This window comes from Syngnathus leptorhynchus, chromosome 4, assembly GCF_054491065.1.
Source record: "Syngnathus leptorhynchus isolate UIUO chromosome 4, UIUO_Slep, whole genome shotgun sequence".
In the NCBI taxonomy this organism is placed as follows: Eukaryota; Metazoa; Chordata; class Actinopteri; order Syngnathiformes; family Syngnathidae; genus Syngnathus; species Syngnathus leptorhynchus.
In genome coordinates this window covers 9265358-9282738 of record NC_141198.1, presented here as the reverse complement: position 1 = coordinate 9282738, position 17381 = coordinate 9265358, and the positions used below count along the sequence as shown (strand labels likewise).

Below are 17381 nucleotides of genomic sequence, written 5' to 3'. Positions count from 1 at the left end.
GTCATCAGCGGCGCATCATCGAACAAGTGGTTGGAAAGTTTCCGGTAATAATCTGCAACTAAAATGTCATTTTACTGATGTATTTTGCACTCCAGTATTGGTTCGCCTACTCTTTCTAATGGGAAAAGTTTGGACTCTTTCTGCTCCAATGTGATTTTGCTTCAGTGTGAAAAAAAAAAAAAAGTGCTTGAATCATGACATAAAGCTTATTGGACAAATTTGCTATGTTCCAGAGCAGATTTGATGTATCAGACATCAGTGAACAGACATTTCCTCTGAGACATTCAAAACCTTGTCGAAAATTAATTTACAATTTTATTTTTCCTCTTTTTTTTGTGACTGTGCAAAGACCAGATGTCCAATACGTATGTCCAAACAGTTTATTTGACCTGCATCTTTCCACAGAGTGAACTTCCAATCCTCAACTCATGATTGCATTTGATCCCCTGTTGAACTGGTGAGTGTTTAATCATAAAATAGCAACCCTGCTCTGGAGTCTTCATTTGACTCATGCAGAGCATCAAATCAGATCTTGTATTCCATGCTCATGCGTATAGGAAATCATATAACAGGACACAGATATTTACTGTAAGGGGTTCATAGTCATGATCCCTATTCAGAGGACAATAGCAAGAGGTGAGAATTAGGTCAGCGGTATCATCTCCGGTTTTATAGCTGCTGCTAGTGCCTCCCATAATGGCATCTGTGCAGAGATGGCGTGATTTAAGGGGTCACAGATGTGCCAGCCAATGACAAGCACCCTGGCAGCTCCCCTCGTGTGACAAAGCTGTCGGCTGCGCTGCAAACTTAACGCGTGCAAGGTGAGAGCGGTGAGATGATGCTAACGGTATCGCACTCATCAAGAAAGCACCCTTGAGGAAATCAATCAACCGCGCTGGCAGAGAGCTGCAGTTATGACCCATCGCAGTAGTAAACATCACCATACATGGATCATCTGACAAAAGGCAACAAGTTACATATGTGGATGACAGATGTATGGATGAGAAGAGCCTGAGATAGGAATGTCTGAGACTGTACATGATTTATCTTAACATCCAAATCTGGTGGGGTTTTTTTAAGAGGCTTGGGGGCTGGTCAGGATTGAGGTCAGCAACCACAAGGTCAGTCAAATTCCATGAGTATATTAAGACTTCCATCTGGCAAATGCACCCAAGGAGGTGCATCAATTTGTGGGAATATACGGAGAGATGAATGGATCTCAACTTTGGATAGGTTCATAAACCAGTCCACTAATATCACCATGCAAAACCTTCTGGGCAAATACAAATTTATTGTCATGTGACCTGAAAATACACAAGGTTTCTTTTGGAAAACGTTGGGGATAACTGTAGCACCATTCACCAGCATTTATCATGCAACAAAAAATACATTTGAATATTCTTCAGTAATTTACTGTATAATATGTAAACAAGATACTTGACACAGATTTATTTGGTGAACAATCTTTGCCTCTTCCTGCAAGACCATCTTCCCCCAACTGTGAGGTTTTATTGATCTAGAGTTCATCCCCTATTGTGGAAGCTTAAAAAGGCTACAACGCTGACTCAACTCAATAAACATGCTCTCATTTGAGAAAACAGTGGTTATACTGGCTCCCCTTTATCCGACAAGGATAACTGATGGATTTTAATGGTGGGAAGTTTTCCGACCGGAGGCGGGTGGGTGCACGTTTCCTCTTGTGGGGGTCTCTCGCCACTGGGGACGCAGCAGCAGGTCCGTTGGAAGCTTTTACTGCAGAGTTTGGCCACTTTTCTGCTTTTGTCTGCTGCTCCGGTTCCTACGGTGGGACCGTCGGAAAAAACGCTCCACTCCCGGCTGTCCCGAGAGGATGGAGTCCTGGACAGATCAGCGGGAGAGGAGGGGCTGAGGCGACCGGATGCCCCCCTGTCAGCAAGATTCAAAGTCAGGGGCTGGTTGTGGACGTGCATTTGACTCTGGCCCACAGCCTGATGATGATGATGATGTTGACGATGATGTTGTCTCGGACTGGCTCTCAGACAGTGAGCTCCCATTAAACTCTGGAAGGCCTTTTTAAACTCCTGGTTAGAGCATGGGTAGATGATGGGGTTGATGCAGCTGTTGAAGTAGCCCAACCAGAAGGTGATCTTGAAGACTGTGTCTGGTGGTCTGTAAGCAGGAAATATGGAACCTGTCGGGATGCATGAAAAGTAAAGATCAGCAAAGAGACTAATGAAGGGTCAGACTTCACTTTTCTATTTCATAAGCACTTGCTCCCTTAAATATACCCATCAGATAATCCACTTTTGGGTCTTTTCCTTATTTTAGGATTTTTTTCCCCCCCACATTTCTACCAATCCCTCAAAGGAATGTATGTCGAATTAATCAGTGTTTTCTGATGAATTTTTTGGTTGTGTAAAAAGAAATAAAGTTTTGCGGACCCCTGAGATATTCTTGGACCTGCCATGGAAAGAAATTCTAGCACCGCCAGTGTCTCCAAGGATGTTTATTTTCATTCGCCTCATTTCGATGAGTATTTTTTTCTAAAAACTAAAATAGCGGAATGAACATGCTCTGAGACGGAGTCCCTTATTTTTGCCAGGATTTGTACTCCGTTGTCTTTTCTGGCAATGCAGCTGCTGAGGTGGGCTATATCTGGACCGGTCACCAGTCAATCACAGGGCACATACTGACAATCAATCATTTACTTTTCAGCAATTTTTTGTGGATCATGTGTATAAGTTGCTATTATTAAATGATGTCAAGTGCTATTACTAAAATATTCATATTGGTCAATCTTATAGCCAGTCATGATGTAGTACTTCAGTGGCATTAGATTGTATTTTTTTTAAAATAGTTTTATGGAATTTACACTCGGGAATTTTGTTAATTAAAAAACACTGAATATGAGAATATAAGGCTAGTGTGCATTTAGGGATTTTTCAGTCAGATTGTTTGTCAATGATATGTCCAGGACATTGGGGAAAAGCTGCCATGTGCAAGACTTTATTGGACGGGCTGCTGCAGATGTCAAACACTGCCTTTGAAAAATGAGATTGCAATACAGAGATAGATGGAAAGACGGTGAGAAGAGCGCTTGGGAGCAAATAATTTTGCGCCTCACAGTACAGTTCCATCATTTTATCCTCAGGTGTGCTAAACAAACAAAAAAAGCAACTCGCTTATTGCCTATACCCTTGGTAGTTTCGTGTTTGAGTTGAAGCATCACTGCCTTGTCAAAATGTGGCCAACCGCTTGTCAAGACTCGAGCATCACTTGTGCAATCTAATATCTCAGATAATGCCCTCCCCTTTTGTAGCAAGCTCAGATCCAATATTTGGAGAAGAAAAAAAACAACTAGTGACTGACAATTCTGTTGAAAAAACATGCTCAACATCTTTCTACACAAACTACCAAGATTGTTTGTTGCGCACTTTCACTAATATCAGCAAAGTGTGCCGACTAGATACAATGCAAATTCCTTTTGATACTTGCTGTTTACACCTACTGAGTGCGGTTTCTTTAATTCTCCAAGAACCCCCCCCACGCCCCAACAAAATCACCCAAATGACTGGAGTGTAATAAACCTCTAGTCTTAGTCTGGATAAGCAATAACACCCACTGCATAAAGTTTGCACTATATGCATATACATCAATTGTAGTGAATAAATAACTTGAATAATTAAGTCACGTCAAAAAATTCCTGCAGCACACACATCACAGTTGTTGACTACTCTTAAGTGGTGTACTGGAGAAGATCAACAGAGTATAGCACAAATAAAAATATCTCCACCGACAATCCTCCCAAAACAAAATGTCTGTGATTGTACTAAGACTGACCTGAAAGAAGCATCAATACTACTGGAAAATACAATGAAGAACAAATGGTTGTTGTAAAAATAAAGGAAGGAGGGCAAGTTGGTTGTTTGTTTATTCCGAAACTACAATGCAGTTGCAAATTATTTGCGGTGAATGACTGAGAGCGGCGATTCTGCCTCTGTGCCATGGGAGATCATCAGGTGTGCCTTGCGAAATTATCCAATTTGACTTAATTGGTCCGAATTCAATTCCTGTGAGTCAGATCTGTGTCCAACCAAAGCAGGCCCGGATCACCCTAAGTAAATTCATGGGTAAATAAAGACCATCTAATGGACATTTCAGAGTGTATTGTAGCTTTTTTGGGGTGATGTGCTGTGATATTTTTGTAACGTTTACGTATCTTATCTCACTATAGGATGGGAAACACAAGTTGCTCTTTTAAAAGTCTGACAGCAACGCAAAGCTTAAAGTCGCTTTTTAATTGGCTATTGTTCTATTTCACGCCACAATTAGCTAGTTTGTGGCTCGGCAGAATGGCTTGATTCCTTATTGGAGGGACAGTGTCTGTTTCTCTCCTGTCACTTGATTGGTCACGTCTCATCAGACGTGACCTTTCAGGTGTTAGGGAACCATCTTCACCTGTGTACTGTGATTAGTCCGAGTGAATCCAGATACATCCTATTTCCTGTACACTCACACTTGTCAGGATGATTGGCTATTGTCTCCGTTTGTTCATCTTTGCTGAGCATTGAGTGTCTGACATCTGTTTGCAGGTAATATTCTTTGTCGCCATGTTCATTCATTTAGTCATCTTCTGAACTGCTTATCCTCACGAGGGTGGCGGGTGTGCTGGAGCCTATCCCAACAGTCTCGGGAGACACCTTGAGCTGGTCGTCAACCAATCGCAGGGCACGTATAGACAAACAAGCATTTAGGCTCACAATCACACCCACAGACAATTTGGAGTGGCTACCATGCATGTTTTTTTTTTTTTTTAGATTGTGAGAGGAAACCAGAGCACCTGGAAGAAAAACCACATAGGAATGTGGAGAACATGCAAACTCCACATCGAAAGACCGGAGCCAGAATCTAACCCTGCACCTCAGAACTATCAGGCGGACGTACTAACCAATGCTTCACTGCGCCTCCCTACGGGTATGCTGAGTTTTTATTTTACTTATAAAATGAACCTATAGCCCTCCACTCCCCATAGTATAAATTGGACAAATTAAAAACAACATCACCCGTGGCGGTCCATAAGTGTCTTTAAAAGTAATAGCGGCTTGCTGTATCTTCTATCTGAAAAATTATAGAGATTCCAAGGCAACCCATAAATCAACAGGATATCTAATTATTTTCTCCAACCACCACATTAGGTGTGAGCACTCAATCTAAGTTTAAATGCAAACGCTGTATTTTTGAGGAGGGGACTGGGTGACAATATCTGAGAAATATTAATTCAACAATTTTTAAATTGTGCTAGTAGAACTCCACTTGATCATATTGAATGATGTTATTGATATGTATTTTTTGGTTTGTTTTCGTGTAAGATGAGGTGGTGAAAAAACAACCTGTCATTATGATGCAGTGCAGTTGTTCGCCACTGCAACCGACAACGACACTAATAAATACATTGTTAAATAATACATCTCCTACGAGGCAGAGTGCAATTGTACAGGAACTCGGGACTTTACAGATGTAAAGAAACTCTGCAAAGAAATAGACTTGGTAAGCAGACAAAAAGTGAAATATTTTCATAAAAAGTCCAAAAGCTGCATAACTGCAAAAGCAAAGCATGCGTCCTAAAACCTCCTTAGTCTTTCTAAAGTAATGTAATAGCATGGGTCAATCATCATGTTGTTTCGTTAAGTGTAGTAAATGAAGTTTTTCTTTCATACTCACTGATGGGGAGGACGAGGAAGAAAGGCAGCCAGCACAGGACAAAGCAGCCCACGACAATTCCCAGGGTCTTGGCCGCTTTCTTCTCTCTCGAGAACTTTAGCAATCGCAGGGCAAAATGTGTGCGGCTGCGAAGGGACTCGTCGTCACTTACAGTGGTGTTGCCTCGATGAATCCTGAGTATGACAAACTCCGAATCCGACTTCTCGGTCTTGTGACCCTCCTTCAGGCCCTGGCTCTCTCTGTGAGCCACCACGTACACCCTGCAGTACATGGCTAGGATGATGATCAAGGGGAGGTAGAAGGAGCCCACAGCGGAGAAGAGAGCGTAGGCCGGCTCCTCTGTGATCTTGCAGACGGATTCGTCATCCGGTGCCGGCTCTTTCCAGCCAAACAGCGGCCCGATGGATATGACGACTGACAGCACCCACAGCAGCATGAGGGCCAGCAGGGCCCTGCGCTTTGTCATGATCGCCGGATGACGCAGCGGGTAACTGACCCCGATGTAGCGATCCACGGATATCACGCACAAGCTCATGATTGAGGCTGTGCAGCAGAGTACATCAACAGCTGCCCAAACATTACAAAAGACCCGTCCAAACACCCAGCGGCCCAGGATTTCAAATATGGCAGAGAAGGGTAGGACGGTAGAACTCAGCAGCAGGTCGGCCACGGCGAGATTAACGATGAAATAATGAGTCACTGTACGCAGGTGTCGGTGGCAAACCACTGAGAGAATAACTAAGATGTTCCCAACGACTCCAAAGACGATGAAGACGCCCAGAACCAAGCCCAGAACAACAGCCTTGACTACACTGAACTCTGGAGTTAACACATGGCTGCAGTTGGAGCAGTTTGGTGTCAGAGGAGCCGGTGTCATTTTGGGCAGCACGGCACGGCATCTGCTCCCGTACCACGATGATGGCCAAATGAGTTTGTGTGCAGTTTGGTTTAGATTTCACCGCAGGTGGAGGGGCACGAGTAGTCAGCCTTGACAATACACAGTGTGAAAGATGGCGCGGTCCGTCGACCCATTATGTCGCGACCACATGACGCGTGCAGCAACACAGTGAGAGCGGCGTAATAATGTGATGAGTGTAATTAATGCCTTCAAAATGTTCATGCTCCACATTGAAAATCACTTAAGAATGCATGCTGCTTTGTATATGTTCCGAAAAAATCCTCTGTGTACTCTGAGCTCAGTATGCACTCATCTTAATATTTTGCATGAACTCTGAAAAGTTCATGGACGAATGGTGTCAGAATTGTTGGGTGACTTTCAACGACACCGTTTTGTATGCTTGCCAAAGGCTCTTTGTTGTTTCGCTCACTGTCCAGTTTCAGACTAATAAAATGGAGTTTGAGTTTAGTTGACGGTACAATTCCTCAAAGTTCTGCGATGCCAGATGATGTATTTTGAATCCGAAAGTGCAAAAAAAGGCTTGTAGTCAGTTTCGAGCTTTTCTTTGATTCAGTACAGTCCGTTTTCACATCCGTGGTTAGGGATTCAGTCCAAAGACAAAATCAGAATCCATGACACAATTGTAGGTTGGTGCAGTCATGTTCCAGATTGCTGCTCTTGATTGCTGGACTAATTGCAGTGTGAATACAGCAGGCATGGTGCTGCAGCCTTTGAAAGAAAATAGGAAATTCAAACTTGCATTCATCACAATAAAAAAGCAGCTGACCTTGTTAACATTTTTTTTTTTTTACATTTAATTGTATGTTTACATTGCCAATCCTTCATGCTTAAGTTGGAGAGAAAACATTTAAGGCTCAGCCCTGCAGGTCAACATGACCACAACAGCTTCTTTATGTTCACATGGACAAAACACGACCCAAGGTTGCGGATGAAAGAAACCCTTGCTTAAATTGCTCACTTTTTCCCTCCTTCCTCTCCTGTTAATCTGTCAATCATCCCACAAAGAATATGGACCAGAACAAAAAATTGGAAAAATTGTAAAATACTCTTATATACAGAAGAGAGAGATACAGCAATTAGAAACAAGATCAAGCCCACATGAATGTTAAACACTGGTGTCGTCAAATCAATTGTGATGGTTAACATTTGATGAAATCATGCAATCTCCTCGTGTATCTTTCTCCTCTCCTCTCCTCTCCTCTCCTCCTCTCCTCTCCAGCTCCCCTCCCTTGCCCTCCTCTCCTCTCCACTCTCGTCACACTATTATCCGCTGACATTTTGCCGCAAGTCTCTGCTCAGCACTGCACAGAAGGCTCTTTGGAGTGTTTGATGGACTCCGCGTCGCTGATAAGTTGTGCAGTGTGCTCGCCTCATTGAAGGTGTGGCATAGCTCGCATCCAGAGGTCATTGGGAGCCAGCAGCTCAGCGCCTTTTCCACCCACACTATTTGAAAGATGCATATGCCTGCTGAGCTGTCTATTGCCTTCGAGGAGTAATATGTAAATGTTTGTCCACGGAGGCATTTCAGAAAAAAAAAAAAACTTTTACCGTCATCATTTTGGAATATATGCATATTAGCATAAAATTACATCGGCGCCGGCTGCAATATATTTGTTCGGATTGTATTCACGCAAGGCACGGCATTCTTTTACCAAATGGAAGGAAATTATTTGGACAAAACAGTGCATAAACGCAACCATGACTGCTTGTGCGGGAGTGCTCAATTTATTAATGTGAGCTCATTTCTTCAGGATTTAGATTCAAAATGAGCCTCTTTCATCCAGTTTGATCTTTCAGGGAGAACTGCATGCAAGTTCATTATCTTGAGCCATGATGAAAAGACCTGTTGATTTCACTAGCCCTAAATGTGCTTGAAGATGAGATGAGCAGTGTACTACTCTTGATATGTGTTTCTTTTGGGCCAATCATGCTCCACAGATAGCCCTCTGTGCTTATGTGATCAAAAGGTTCTCCCTTTTAGAAGCTCACAATATGATGGGAAGAGAATTAGGAATTTGGCGGACACACTAGCACATGGAGCTGCTAATGAACAGGGACTGAAATTCACAATAATAGTGAGGACATTTTGAGACATATGGTCACTCCATGGCCGCAGTTATTTTTAAGTGGAAGCGTAAACATCCACTCTGGCTCAGTTGCAATCTCCACCTCCTCACGCAAGCAGGGACCACTGCACGCCTCCTGACAGACACTCGCTTTAGTGTCCTCCTTAGGAATGACAGAACAAGTGACTCAAGGCCAAGGCACTGAGCCATAAAGTACATTTTTAGAATTAAAAATCGTTTCCAATAAGAATCACTTCATGTCACTTTGTTAACGCAAATGTAGGACTTTAAAAAAAAAAAAAAAAAAGAATATGTGCCCCAGTTTAACTACATTATAAACACTTAGAGGACAAACTAATAGGTACACCAGTGCATTTTAATAAAAGCCATGTTGTTGGTTATAACAGCAATAAGTAATTCTGCCTTGACAAGGAAAATAATTACTCAGTTTGGATTGATACGAATACATTTGACCCTATCTTTTAATAAACTATGATAATCCTATTAGCAATGTCACAAGGTAGACAAATAGTGAAAACAATGCAACCGTGACTGCCAACGTGTATGATGCTTGCAGCTCTACACTCATGCAAACCACATCCAGAAATACTAGGAGATGCAGTAAAATACGTTTTTAATGCACATACGTGTTTACATATTCATATACACGTATTGGCATTGATTTAAATGCAGTTCATTTTTTTCTTAATGTCCAATTTGTGATACAGTACCTTGCCAGAGCTTACAGCAGCCGTGAAAGCAGCTATTTGCGGATTATTCAATTATGCAAGATATCGTTTTTTTAAAATATATATATTAATTGAATAAACCAGACTCACCCGTATCTTGTTGGTGTTTTAACATCTCCCGCAAAGTCTGCGCCCACGGAGTCTCCTCATGCGCTAAAAGCCGCGGATCAAGTGCACCCACTGCGAAGAAAGCTTCACGAGTGAGTCGATTCACTGAGCGTCTTTCACGTGTTCCCCGGCACAACAAATGACGATGAGCGCCTAATGACTCTCCCCTCCTCCAGTCAACTTGATCAGTCTTCCCCATCACCAGTCAGCCAGTCAGTCAGTCAGAACTACATCCTTGCATAGTGCGCGCCCCCCCCCCCCCATCTATTCCCTTATCGTTCCACACTCCATGTACGTCATCCCAACCTATTACTCTATCCCCCAAAGTGACTACCCATTGAGAAATATTCCATCAACGTTCAGTCTATCACCTTCACCGAGAAGAACCTCAATGAAAAATGTTTATGAGACTTTTAGAAGCCTCTCATGATTGAACTTGTGCACTTACGCTCAGTGTACCTTGATACAAATCTGTGTTCAAAAATGAATTCAAATGTTCAGATCTTTATTATAATATTAATCTTGCACGAGTTGGAAATCATTTAAAGCCAACAAATCAATTTACTGTCTGTAGCTTACTTCTCAACTGCCTCAACAACAAATGGGCAATTGCCATTCATCTGCATGGTGCCAATTCATAAAGGGCGTTATATTATTAGTGCGCACAGAGGTCTCTCTCTCTCTCTCTCTCTCTCTCTCTCTCTCTCTCTCTCTCTCTCTCTCTCTCTCTCTCTCTCTCTCTCTCTCTCTCTCTCTCTCTCTCTCTCTCTCTCTCTCTCTCTCTCTCTCTCTCTCTCTCTCTCTCTCTCTCTCTCTCTCTCTCTCTCTCTCTCTCTCTCGCTCTCTCTCTGTCTGCCTCTGTCTGTGAAGGTATGATGGAGAGGTGAATCTAAAACAATCCCATTCGTGGTTAGTTAATTTGGGCGTGTAATTCATTTTATCAGGAGACATCTAGAGCTAGCTTTTTGTTGTGAAACATTCTTCGAAACATTTCATTTGACTTAATATAGTCAGGGCAAACTTTATCATTTGAAAGCACAACTTGACTCTACTGCCAAATAGTAACTCAGCCACTTCATATCAAAGCAACGAGGTTTGAATTTTGTTTTGCGGGGAAGTTATTCCGCAAGTACTATTAGATGAAAATCAAGATAAATCCTTCTAAGGATTTACATCTTACATTTACATCTATGTAAATGCAAGATGAATGAAAAGAGAAACAAATGACACATTTAAAATCCATAACCTGAAGCAAGACGATTTTTTTCACGCCCAATAGACTCTCAGGCTCTCCATTGCGAAATGGGGCATTGTGGTGTCATAGACATCAAGTCACACATTTATGCAAATCAGGTCTCGTGATAGTGCATGCATGATTGTCTTGCACGCACACATCCAAGCTGCCCAACTGTGTACTACAGTAGCAGATCAATTGGTGTGAAATAGCAACTCAACTAACATTTAATCACAAGACAAGGCGAAGGAATATGTATGAGCGTTGAAACTATTGGAGAAATAATGATCCCCCCCTAAATTATTTTGAATTCTCATTTCATGGACGACCGTCACAGTAGCTGACTCTTTGCGTCTTGCGAGGGTTTATCATGCTATCTCAGGCCTGTTGAAAAAGCAATTACCTGTATGAGCCGGCCCTGAGGTTGGGTGGGCTGATGACTTTCGAAAGATACCCAAATCAATATCTCTGCACTGGAGGAAACACTCCCCATCATGGAGGCAACGACCTGAGCCAAGCATTCACACTGATGTTGGCATTTACAGTGACATTCTGCTTAATTGCCTCAATTAATCAGATTTCCTATCTTAAAGACTAATGAACATGCGGGGATTTGTTTGTCATGTGCAGAGCAAAATGTACAGAAAATGAAAGTGTGCAATCATGTGTAAGTTTTGGTGCAGTCACATTCTAGAAGCCACTACTCCTCGGGGGTGTGACATTTTTTATAGCGCGCTCTGACATTGTGAAAATAAAGGTTCTGGGCTACGTCATCTGGTTTATGAAGCTCCTGGTATCCTGACAGCTGTCCACCTACACTACCACTCCGAGCCTGGCACCTAAAATAGAGATGACCAAACCAGAGTCACATCTTCGTTATGATGTATCGAGAAGAAATAACAATAGTTGCAACCAATGTAAATAATTCATGAAACGACATCCAGGTTAATTTGCATTTTTATGTATCGAGCGTGACAACAGCCTCATCAGCCGTATCGCAAATATATCTAAATTGCCTTTTGTTCAAAACGGGGAATTCTCTTTGCAAATTCACATTCGAGCCGCATAGACATTCCTCGTAATGTTCAATGAAGGAGCATATTTGTCAAATGATTTATCTGCTCTGTACGTTGCTCTGCCAACCAAAAAATGAAGAAATGATCAGCAGCACATGCATGTGTGCCACCCACACGCCACATTCGATCAATTCCGACTTGTAGTGCCTTTAAAAGTAAGAACGTAGGGACATTGAGATTTTTCAGGATGCTCAAGTGCTATAATAGTGCAGGCTTTTGTTGGGCTCCAATCATTGAAGCTTTGGCAATTGCTGTAATGAAGGCGGACCTCATTATCTCAGTAGACAGAACTCCGCTCCGAACAGGACTCTAATTATGGCTTAAATGCTGTTCTCCTACTGCGTGGTGTCACCCAAAGGATGTTGTCCTCTTACGGGTCTCACACACACACACATCAAAAATGGCTGTGTGTGCTCAGCTGTGCCGGTAGCAGAGATGCGCTAACAACATGACAACATACTTTGCACCCCTCTGACCAGGGATGACTTATCTAGCACCTAATTAATTAATCACATCTCCAGATGGCACTCCAGCAGTGTTGTTACGCCAGGTACACCATGCTTACAGGCCAGTGGTTCCCAATGAGGCACAAACCTGGAACTTGAAGACTCGAAGAGAATACTGCTGTGGATATCTGGACAGGATGTAAACCCGACACAAGAGGCTGTATAGGTTCATTTACGGGAAGATCTTTCAACATGTTATTTGGAATATTCCAGATTCCAGATATAGATTTAATGTCATGACAACAAGTGCGTTCTCCCGGCTGTATTGGATTTCAATTATTTTACGCAAGCAGTTGTAATGTTTTGTCAAACATTTGTCTTGCAAAGTATCAGATCCATTTAGAGCAATGTCTCAGTGAAAGGTGATGTAAAATCCAGGAACTGGATTTACAAATGAAGTGACAGGACGGATAAGGATAGAATTGGCACACAAAGGAGGGTGTGCCCGTGATGCAGCAGTGTTTAGAGAAACGACTTCCATTCCATGTGTGGTTGTGTTTAAGGAGCAGATCTAATCAAATAAAGGAACACCATCATGTAAAAAAAAAAAAAATTAACAATGAATAGAAACATCGACTATATATATATGTACTGTAAAGTCCTGCACACTACGCATGATTCATACTTGATGTAGTACCTGCTGCACTATGGGGATTTGAAACATAAATGGACGATTTTATGGTTTACATTCCCCTTGAGAGTGCAGTGTGAAAATGGCAAATCTCTTTCTTTATTACCTTGTTTACAGCCTTGTTTATGGCTGTTTGCGGACCTTCTTCAACCGACAAATTTGATCTGTCGATGTTTGTATTTTTCAGCCATGAGGTCGTTTGGCCCGAGCCCTTTGACCCCCACTGAGGCCATCCTGGCAAAGATTGTTCAGGGGAAAAGCAAACACCCCCTTTCATCTTCACACATTTCAGGATGTCGTTTACACTCCGTGTTTGTCTGAGACCATTTGCAAATGCTCAATTGCCTCCACATGAGCAATAGTAGGCCTCTGAAAGTGTGGTAATGGCCAAGGTCATCCAGCACCATCATGATCACTCAAGACTCACTGTGAGCATTGCGGCACTTAGAGAGTTTGTTATTGATGCCGCAAGCATTTCTAATACAAATATGCATTTGGTGTCTTATCACTGCTGAGGAAATAGTGGTGGCCTCTGGGTTATTTACAAACTGTGGACATTCATCACTGATTGTAGACCTGCCTCAGATCTTGGATCATAATGATGGCTCCTGTAGGGCCAGGCAGCAGTCGGAATTCTGCCTACAGGAGAGTCTATATTTGTCTATGTGACAGACCAATTTTCTAACACTAGCAGGGCAAAGGTGGGGTGTGGGAAGCGGGGTCAATGCTACACCAACCACAAGGGCTTGAATTATTCAGAGCCTTAATCATTAGAGAAGAATTGTGCAAATGTTATTTCTAGTGTATTTCCTTGAATGTTATACCAAAGGCTATTTTAGGCATGATCAGGGAGGGCAATGTCAAAGTAGTGATTCATCCGTCCATCTGTCTAGGTGAATATTTTTTATACAAAGCAGAATCATCTGTTACAGCTTGGAATATATCATGGTTGTACACGTGTATCAAAATAAATGAGAATATTGTGTGAAGCATAACAGTAATTTTAGTAATTTAATTAAAAGCAAAACCTGTGTCATGAAACCCCAAATTCACCATCGTGCATTTTGGGGAATTATCTTCTAATTCAGAAAACTATTTCCCCAATGAATGTGCAACACATGAATTTCACTTTAGAATTGAACAACTGAAAATAATAACAGATTCAATTTATTGACTTTCACCAGTATAAACAGCATTTTCATGGAATATACAGAAAAAGATGAGCAAACTTTACAATTTAAAATCATTGGCATTGTTCAGACAAAACTGTCATCAGCTGTCATGTGATGAATTTGCAAACCCACAGCCCAGACAGAAACGTTATCTTGTGAGACTGGACTGAACCCATTGTGAAAACAAAGCTGACCAGTGAGAGCCCCTGCGGAAATGAGCATGCACAAAAATAAATCCTCACACCGTCTGCAACACATTGCGGTCGCCGGTGTTATTACTCCTAAAGACTCGACAGCGCACTCAAGCGGTTGAGTTTGAACACTTTGCCTTGTAGAATGTGGAAAATTATATTTTCATGAAAATCTATATTTGTTCACGGGGACTTGAGTGAAATATATGTTTAATTTTTAATTATAACTAATGAATTTTTAGGTATGTAAAATATCTTATAATATTTGTAATGCTGTAATGCAAACAACGTTGACAAGGCAATGCATTGTGCGCATGCGTACTAGTCTAAAAACACGGAAGTTCCGCTAGAGAAAACGAAAGCCACTTAATCCCATCTTTACGTCTTCTTTGGGCTTTATTTTGTTATTTTTGCGGCTTGCTCGTCCTCTGCATAATGATAATCGTTTTGTCTATGTTTTTGTAGGGAGTAGCCTACACTATTAAGCAAGTTGTCCATAGCAAACCAAAGATGCCAGCTCGTAGCGTTGTGAACGGCGCTCCTGCCAGTAAAGTCAAATACTCCAGATTAGCCACTCATGACGACGGCTACATTGATTTACAGGTAAAACGGAGAAGATAATACATTGTTATTATTTCATATCATTGCGTTTCGTTATTTCGAAGTGTCTCTGTTGCATGTTTTTTATGCACCCTTTATCAGTCTTGTTTCCGCCATGCTAACATGCCATGATTGAAAGATCTTTATATATTTTTTTTTTTTTAAAAACAACCTCTTCTTATTCGGTCAGAAAACAGTTAACAATTTCCATCTTTAGATTGAAATGTCCGTAACTGCCTGTAATATGCATTTCTAGGTGAATTTAAGTGGCCGTTCTCTTAAATTTTCATTTTCAAGTCTAATTGTTCAGTGTATTTTAAAAACCACTACAACAAAAAACATTAGTTTTCACTACTGTTAAAAAGATTCTTTTTTTTTTTTTTCAGAATTACTTTAAATGTAGCCTGTAACACATAAGGTATTTTAGTTCCAAGAAAAATCTGGCAGGCCAACGGAGATGATAGACTAAAATAAAGTGTAGTAATTGACTGAATGTTTTGCCTGTGTTTCAGTTCAAAAGAAGTCCACCCAAAGTCCCGTACAAAGCCATAGCACTCGCCGCAGTCCTCTTCTTAATCGGCTCTCTGTTAATTGTCATCGGTTCTCTTCTCCTGGCTGGATATTTTGGAGTGACCGTGAGTCAGACTTTTCACAGTGCATCCATCACTTGACGACTTTAGAAATGGCATTTGTCGCTCAGTCTGAAAGGTTTTCCTTCCTCTTTCAGCACTCCGAAAGCACCATTCCAGTCCTGGTCATAGGAGTCCTGGTTTTTCTCCCTGGAATTTACCACCTGCGAATTGCTTATTATGCATCCAAAGGATACCCAGGATACTCCTATGATGATATCCCAGACTTTGACGACTAAATGCTTTGTTCTTGAAGCTTAAGGAAGTCCTCAAATTTCCGACATGCATCCCTCAGCCAAGGATGTCATTTTAGTACATTGATTGTCTTTTTTCCCTCAACCTGAGCGTTCATATTGTTCCCTTGATAATATGAAGCAAATATAATTTAATTCTACTATTTGTTTTGTGACTCAGTAAATGAATACAGCTGCAATTTCTGATGTGTTCTTGATTCATTTAATTCATGTAGCAGCCTTTCATTATGTGGCCCACCTTATCCAAAAATATGTACATGAAATATCTTAGTTTTTTTTCATGCCAATGGAGCAGAATAATGTCAAAATAAAAAAGCATTTGCTGCTGGCTGTAAAATGTTTAATACAATTTCTAATATTTATAATTGTGTAGCACAAGCATCTACTCTAATGTTTCATTTCTATGGCATAGAATTGTTTTTGTACCAGTATTTATTGTAGTTATGACTTCACTACTGCATTGACATGGGTAAGTGATACATTTCAAGGAACAAATTAGCATTGGAGGGAAGCAAATAATTACTACTCTACATCAGTAGATTTTTCAGGTTATCTATTTCCTCATTTATTTTTCTTTACAACATTTTTAAATGTATATCAGTAATTTACACTTCATTTTCAAAATAGTCTCCCCCCAACCTCTGTGGATGAGAAATTGATGTGAAAAAGATGTAAATAAAGAGAGATAAAGTCAACCACGGTTGAAAATTTGATTGCCTGGTTGGAACATAGGAACAGCAAAAAAAATTGAAACCAGGAAGCAACAGTTTGTGTCTTATTTAAAAGAATTTTTATTATCTGTCTTGCTGCATGGCTGAAAATAATTTTTCCACTTTTTTTTTTTAATTACACTCTTCTTTCAGAGTATGAGCAGTATCAAAGTTAACCTAAAAGGAAAATCATTAAGTGCGGAGAAGTTTATTTTTCCCTGTTGCAGCAGGTTATCATAACGGGTATTACTAGGCGATTGTAAAAGATTTACCCGGGATTATATTGCCCCCTCGTGGTGGTGCGCTACCATCCTGCTGAATAGTATTTGCTTCAATCTGAACTGGCCTACTGACCTAGTAATTTATGATAAGGTTTTACCACAGTATTTACTTTCAGCAGCAAACAAAACTGCAACAAGCATTTCTTGGCCTTTTGACAACTCTTCGGCTTTTGTTACGTCTTAAGAAGAGAACGACTCTTTCTTGCAAAAGAGCGCTTTTGTGTGAGGCGCCCAAATAGCCACTGAATGAAGCTCACGTTGATTCGTTGCTAGTCAACGGAATTGGTTTCATTTCTCTCCAACGTAAAATGCATTTTAAGTTTGATATGTCTCTGTGGAGAGTTTATATACAACATAACTGACTTATTCCACACGTTCACGTCATATACAAATTATTAATTTGTATGCTATGATCATATCGTGCGTTGTGGTTATTTTTAACGTTTTTATTTACTTTTATAAAGCACAGGATATGCTTATTTTGAAATCTTTTACAGGAAGTTTTTTTTAATTAGTTGGACTTAACCTTTATCGATGTACAATAGTAAAGAGGGG

At 41.0% G+C, this 17381-nt stretch overlaps 2 protein-coding genes across 2 annotated transcripts; one reads left to right on the top strand and one right to left on the bottom strand.

The window, feature by feature from the left end:
* Window positions 1-1570: 1570 nt before the first annotated feature.
* Window positions 1571-6577, bottom strand: adra1aa (adrenoceptor alpha 1Aa). The gene is made up of 2 exons (XM_085910133.1): window positions 5701-6577; window positions 1571-2170 (listed from the first exon to the last, which is right to left on the bottom strand). Exons 1-2 carry the CDS (start codon window positions 6575-6577, stop codon window positions 1605-1607), a joined length of 1443 nt encoding a protein of 480 aa, XP_085766259.1. The 3' UTR covers window positions 1571-1604.
* An 8087-nt stretch (window positions 6578-14664) lies between these two features.
* Window positions 14665-16507, top strand: tmem230b (transmembrane protein 230b). The gene is made up of 3 exons (XM_085910026.1): window positions 14665-14955; window positions 15465-15587; window positions 15680-16507. The coding sequence occupies exons 1-3, from the start codon at window positions 14863-14865 to the stop codon at window positions 15818-15820; spliced, it is 357 nt and encodes a 118-aa protein (XP_085766152.1). The 5' UTR covers window positions 14665-14862; the 3' UTR covers window positions 15821-16507.
* The last annotated feature ends 874 nt before the right edge of the window (window positions 16508-17381 follow it).

Coding starts and splice junctions, on each gene's coding strand:
- tmem230b (XM_085910026.1), top strand. CDS start 14,863: ATGCCAGCTCGTAGCGTTGTGAACGGCGCTCCTGCCAGTAAAGTCAAA. Junction 14,956..15,464: donor ACGGCTACATTGATTTACAG/GTAAAACGGAGA, acceptor CCTGTGTTTCAG/TTCAAAAGAAGTCCACCCAA. Junction 15,588..15,679: donor CTGGATATTTTGGAGTGACC/GTGAGTCAGACT, acceptor TTCCTCTTTCAG/CACTCCGAAAGCACCATTCC.
- adra1aa (XM_085910133.1), bottom strand. CDS start 6,577: ATGACACCGGCTCCTCTGACACCAAACTGCTCCAACTGCAGCCATGTG. Junction 2,171..5,700: donor CTTCCTCGTCCTCCCCATCA/GTGAGTATGAAA, acceptor GCATCCCGACAG/GTTCCATATTTCCTGCTTAC.